Here is a 6,173-nt window from a genome sequence, read left to right on the forward strand (position 1 = left end):
CCGACCTCCTCGGTCTGTATTTTCTCAACACTTGTTGTATGTTGATCCCGACGGTGAGTTCCGAACCCACCTCCCTACACACTGACCTCTGCTGCCACACGCCCGCCTCATCCCGGCTTGAGGTCGGAGGCCGCCGGGCCGCTCAGCCCGAGCGCCTCCGCCGCCTCGTCGCGCAGCAAGCCGCGCACGACCTGGTAGTGGTGGTTGATGGACGGGATGGTGTGGACGCGGTACGCGGAGCCGCACGCGCCGCCGGGGGCGGGCAGCGCGTACACGAGCCGCCGGATACGCGAGTGCACGAGCGCCATGGCGCACCTGGCGCGGCACGAGGGCGCGTCGGGGACAGCTGCAACCTTCGACCGAGAGGGAGCCGGGAGGGAGCCGGGAGGGAGCCGAGAGGGAGCCGAGTCTGAGCCGAGTCTGAGCCGAGTTTGAGCCGAGTCTGAGCCGAGATGATGACGGGGGCCGAGGGGAACGGAAATGGAGCGGAGATGGAGCGGAGATGGGGCGGAGATGGGGCCGAGTCTGAGCGCACATCGGGCACGGCTCCACTGTGACGAAGACGTCGCATCCGTTGCACAAGTACTGATCCGGACCTACTAAGGGACATGTCCGACACATGTCCGACACATGTCCGAGACATGCGTCCGTTGCACCAGTACTTGATCCGGACCGTCCAAACAGCGCCCCGGGCCCGACTCGGCCTCGCCGGCGCCACGCTTGCCGCCCGCCGCGCAGCGCCGCCGCTCCACCTATCAACGGCAGAGAGCCCCGCCTCTTTCCCGGTGTGGCGGCAAGGGAGCGCGCGGGCGGGCAGGGGGGGGCGCGGGGGGCAGCGGGGGCGCGGGGGCAGGGGGGCGGGGCGGAGGCGGTAGCGGCGGCGTGCGGGCAGGAGCGTGCGCTGCGGCGGCGGCGAGGGCGGTGGCGGTGGCAGCGGTGGAGGAGGAGGCGGTGGCGGGGGAAGAGGCGGCGAGGGCGGAGGTGGCGGTGGCGGAGGCGGCGTTACGGGGGCGGGGGCGCCTGCGCTCGCGCGACGGTCGCCACGCCAACCATGATCGCGTGCCGCAGCGGGTGGGGCTTCGCCTCCTCCTCCGCCCTTCCCGCCTCCCCAAGCCTCGCCTCCTCTCCCAGCCTGCCATCGCGCAAACACGCCGCCTCGCCTCCTCTGCCAAGACAAGGGCCGCCGCAAGGGCTATGCCCACCGCCAAGGCCGGTGACGCGCCAACACGCTGCACCGCCAGTGCCAGCAGCGCCGCAGCCAGAGCCGGCTGCACTGGCGGCTGCAGCAGCGCCGTTCCCTGTGGCGGCGCGCGACGCAGCTCCGCCTATGGGACATGTCTCGGACATGTCGTCGACGTGTCCTGGACATGTCGCCGCCTCGGCCTGCATGTGCGCCTATGGGACATGTCTCGGACATGTCGTGGGCATATCCCGCCACTAGCTGTGGCGCGCGATGCAGCGGGGCCGGTGACTCCGTCTGGGCACGCGGCGAGCGGCTCGCCTGAGGGGGAGATGAGGGGAGGAGATGAGGGAGATGAGGGGCCGAGAGGAGCCGAGAGGAGCCGAGGGGAGCCGAGAGGAGCCGAGAGGAACCGAGGGGAGCCGAGAGGAGCCGAGAGGAGCCGAGAGCAGCCGAGAGGAGCCGAGAGGAAACGAGGGGAGCCGAGAGGAGCCGAGAGGGTAGAGTTGAGTGCGCGAGCGCCCATTGGTTTCGCGATCGCGACGCCGACGGGGCGGCCACCGCTGCTTGCGGAGCGCGCCGCCATTGCGATCGCAAGCCTGTAGGGTGGCGGAGGGCGGGGTGGAGCCACGGAGGTGTGACGACAGTGTGGCCGAGGTGTGGCCGAGGCATGGACGAGGCATGTGCATCTCGGCGTCATCTCGGCTCCCTCTCGCCGCATCATCGACTCCATCCACGCGACCTCTGCAGGCGCGGGAGGCGGGTCCGGCAGCCACGTGGCGAGCGCGCGGACGGCGGCGGAGGGGTGGAAGACGAGCGGCCACACCCGCCCCCACGCCTCGAACTGGGCGCGCGTCGCCGGCGGGTGCCGAGGCACGAAGTGGCTCGCCGGAGGCTGCGGCAGGCTGTCCAACGCCGCCGCCACCGCGGCAGGCAGCCCTCCCGCTAGCGCGGCGCGCTGCTCCGGCCCGCCGGCCCAGAGCAGGACGAGGCGGGCGTCGGAGCGGCCGGCGGCGGCCGCCGCGCTCCCGCCTGCCGCCGCTGGCCGGTGCACCCGCTTCAGGTGCTGCAGCGCCGGCTGCGGCAGCGCGTCGGTCAGCGCGCGGACGAGGACGGAGAGGCTCTGCGGCGGGACCTGGGCGACGCTCACCTCCATCAGCTCGAGGTCGCGCTCCGCCTCGGGCGGCGGGACGAAGGCGAGCGAAGAGGCGTCAAGCACGCTCATGGGCCGCGGGGAAAGAATTCAACAAAAAACTCTCTCTGAGCCCGGGCCCTGGATGTGAGGCTAATGACTGCACTCCAAGTGCTCCAAGTGCTCCAAGTGCTCTCGCACAGCACACAGGTTCGACACAGGTACCAAAAGAGGCACAGCCTGCGACGGACCTTTAGAAGGCGCCGTCGTCCTCATGGAGGTGGGCACGATCGGGGGGACAGTCGAATCCGCGAGCACTGTAGTGCTCGCCGAAAAGACCATCCCCATCATCCCAACGCCCCCGGCGACCCCCTCGCCGCTTGCCCCGCCAGCGGGCACTGCGCGACCCACCCCCGCGCCCTCGACCGCGCCCCCCGCCAGGAGCATATCGCATCACCACCGCCCGATCCTCGTCGAAGAGCAGAATCTTGGGGAAAAGAAATTTTCGCAAACTCGTGCCGGATGGAGTCCGGCCGCGGGTGACTAGGGAAGTTCGCTCAGGATGTGTGGCAGTCAGTTTGGCTGAGTGTCTTGTCTTGTGGTTCTGTGTGTCGCTCCTGTGTGACCGTCATCGCCCGTCTAGCGTCCACCCATACCGCGTTGGTGTCCCAGTCGTTGGTCGGACTGTGTTTCGCCTTCCCATCAATCAATCAAACTCTCTTAACACTTTCAGGCACACATTTCGAGCGAGTGAAAACCAACTCCTGAGCACGGCGCCGCAGGCGCCTGTTGATAGGTCCAGGTGATAGCCCTGGATGGGCAATGCATTCGCCTACCTGGGCCTCAGATCGCCCGACCGCGTCCCGGTCGCCGGTGCTCTGTGGTCGGATTTGTGACGCCGCCGCACCGCGCCGCGGCCGGGGGCCCGCCGGAGGACGAGGATGGCCGTGACGGACCGGGACGAGCTCTGGGAGGTTCAGTGTCAGTGAGTATATTGTAGAGGCCACCCATGTGCACAATATCTTGACTGAGAGCTAAGCCAGGGGAGGCGATGCCGGGGCCGTACAGCAGCTTGATGGTGCTTCGCCGGCGTAGAAGCGGCCGCGGAGGGCTCCGGGTGCCTGAAAAAGACGGAGTTACGTGGGCTGTGGGAGAGTTACTGTCGACTCAAAACGACACTGTGCCGTGATCCTCTCATATATGGCTAAATAATTGACCGAGCCAAAAAAAGTTCCACCGCTACGACTGGAGATATATCGAGATTTGGTCACCATGACCCTTATGAAGCAAAAGGGTTAAAATCCCTGTGTGGTGGCGGCGTGCCGTCCTCCCATCCCTCCCTTGGGTTGTCCGTTTTCTTTCTTTCTTTCTCGCACGACAGTGCCGTCCTCCCATCCCTCCCTTAGATGGTCTGTTTTCTTTCTTTTTCTTTCCTCGCACGACACTGAACAAAACAAAGAGTTGTTTGGTATTGCTAAAAATCTCTCTCGACACTGCAACAAAACAACACAACGAGTGTTAGATTTGTTTGGTATTGCTAAAAATCTCTCTCGACACTGGGCACGGGACTGGTGCGCACTGGCACTAACACAGGGAAAAATTACGAGTTCTCACTCCCACGACACTGAGACGGGACTGGCACGATGTACGCCCTTGCACGACACTAGGCACGGGACTGGCGCGCACTGGCAAATTTCATTCGTTAATGTGAATAATGATGCAGGTCGCCTGGTGTTCGGCGACGCTCTCGCGCTCGTAGGTTTGCGGGAGGACGCTGTTCAGCTTCGCGTTGCGCCGCCACGCCGGACGACGACAGCGAGGCCGTTGATCGAGGCGACCAAGGCCTTCATGGCCAAGGGAAACGGCTTCTACTCTCCAAGGCGGATCCCGCACTCTCTTCGCAGACGACTTCTTTCTACTTCGAGGGCGAGATTCTCGGGCCGAGATGAACAAGCCGGGGTGTACATCCAGGACTTGGGTTGGAGACGTTCAAGCTATAATACGAGGCTTCCCAAACATCGACCCGAACGCGCCGACTCCTTCGGACAAACAATCTCTCCCCCCCCTTTTTCCCCCTTCGGAGCACTTGGAGCACTTGGAGTGCAGTTATCAGCCTCACATCCAGGGCCGGGGAGCTAAGAAGCGCACCCAGCGGGCCGGATGATCGGGATCGGGCAACGGGCTCTAGAGAGCCCTGACCCCTAGGGGGGGGTGCGCGTTCGCAGGGAAAGGGCTTCGGCATCGATGTTTGGTATTGCTAAAAATCTCTCTCTCGATGCAAGAGAGAGAGCGAGTCGTGATTTCTTGTTGGTCTTCAAAAATCTCAACAACACAAAGTACTCGACAACACATCCAGGCCCCAAATGACGTGTGAGTGTTAGAGTTGTTTGGTATTGCTAAAAATCTCTCTAAGTACTCGCTCTCTTTTGTGTCCCACCATGCAGAGCGCATCTCTCTCTCTCTTGGTGCGAGGCGTGAACCGCGCCATTCGCTCTCACCTGGCAACCCTGTCTGCACGTCTCGCGCGCGCGTGAACAGGGCTCAGACAGGGCTCCAGGCGAGTGTTAGAGTTGTTTGGTATTGCTAAATCTCTCTCTCTCTCCTAAATCTCTCTCTCTCTCTCTCGATGCAGAAACAAAACATAGCAAATCTCTCGAGCATGTGGTTCATCACTGCACTTGGAGCACTTGGAGTGCAGTTGGCAACGTCACACACAGCGAGGGACGGGGAGCTAAGAAGCGCACCCAGCGGGCCGGATGCTCGGGCGCTACCCGGGTAGCGGGAATTTTTTGTATGCGGCGGCTCTCACAATACGCCGCAAAGTGCGGCGTGGGACCGCAGTATGGCCCACGCGCTCGCGGCTCGCCAGGAGATGGAGTCGGCGATCAGCTCCTCAAAGGACGGCCCCTTGCTGCGCGCAATCTGCACGTCCGATGTCGCGGCGGTGGCCAAGAATCTCGCCTTGCCGAAGCTGGACGAGCGCCTCGACACGCCCAAAGCCGACACCGCGCTCACCTGGGCGGTGCGCCACGGCCAGCGCGCCGTGGTTGAGTACTTGCTGAAGGGAGGCGCGTCCGTCGAGGCCACGTCGGGCGGCGGCGGCGGCGACGGGACGCCTCCCGGCTCCTCGCCGCTACTCATAGCGGCGATGCGGGGCAGGACAGAGTGCCTTTCGCTCCTGATCAGCGCGGGTGCGGATGTTGGCAAGGCCCGGGAGGCAGACGGATGGACGCCGCTGTTTGCCGCCGCGGCGGACGACCAACCCGAGTGCGTGCGCCTGCTCCTTCGTGCCGGTGCCGTCGACGAGGGAATCGGGAAGCTCGAGATGACGGGCAACATGAATGGCCTCCTCGCTGCAAAACTCAAGCGCCTCGCGGCGAACGGCAAGACGCACAGCGAGGTGGTGCAGCTGCTAGTCGCCTCGGGGTCGTGGGGCTATTGGCTCAAGACTCGCGCCGGGAAGATTGTCCTCACGAAGGGAGGCCACGCGATGTACCGGTACTAGGCTACTAGCGAACGCGTCGGTGTCGCGGTCGCGCGTGGAGAGACACGTCGGCCCGACAAGCGGCACGCTTCTCTCTGCCTCTCTCCCCCACCCCGCCGAGACGTACGGCACGAGAGGAGGGGAGCTCGCGTGCTTGTCTGTCTCAGTCAGCACGCACATCGGGTCTCGCGTCTCGGAGGTCGGAGCGCCCCGCTGCCCCGCGGCCGGGTGGCAGCCGGCGATCGTGCGCACCGAACAAAAAGTTTTTCTCGGGAACCTGCAACACCCTCCCCACTCTCCGAAATCCCGCCACCTCATCATGCTCACACAGGCGGCCAGAGCAGGACTCACCTCCCCCCGTACCACGTGGTTTGTGG

The 6,173-nt window shown here is 64.7% G+C and overlaps 2 protein-coding genes across 2 annotated transcripts; one reads left to right on the plus strand and one right to left on the minus strand.

The window, feature by feature from the left end:
* Nucleotides 1-18: 18 nt before the first annotated feature.
* On the minus strand, nucleotides 19-2,405 carry EMIHUDRAFT_448506 (hypothetical protein; the record flags this gene model as incomplete). Its single annotated transcript, XM_005759533.1, has 7 exons — nucleotides 19-315; nucleotides 536-596; nucleotides 674-752; nucleotides 1,051-1,132; nucleotides 1,742-1,779; nucleotides 1,923-2,141; nucleotides 2,235-2,405. The coding sequence occupies 7 exons, from the start codon at nucleotides 2,403-2,405 to the stop codon at nucleotides 108-110; spliced, it is 858 nt and encodes a 285-aa protein (XP_005759590.1). The 3' UTR covers nucleotides 19-107.
* Nucleotides 2,406-5,146: 2,741 nt separating this feature from the next.
* On the plus strand, nucleotides 5,147-6,074 carry EMIHUDRAFT_433012 (hypothetical protein). The gene has a single exon (XM_005759534.1). The coding sequence runs from the start codon at nucleotides 5,155-5,157 to the stop codon at nucleotides 5,815-5,817; it is 663 nt and encodes a 220-aa protein (XP_005759591.1). The 5' UTR covers nucleotides 5,147-5,154; the 3' UTR covers nucleotides 5,818-6,074.
* Nucleotides 6,075-6,173: the final 99 nt, after the last annotated feature.

Source organism: Emiliania huxleyi (assembly GCF_000372725.1).
Source record: "Emiliania huxleyi CCMP1516 unplaced genomic scaffold EMIHUscaffold_8, whole genome shotgun sequence".
In the NCBI taxonomy this organism is placed as follows: domain Eukaryota; phylum Haptophyta; order Isochrysidales; family Noelaerhabdaceae; genus Emiliania; species Emiliania huxleyi.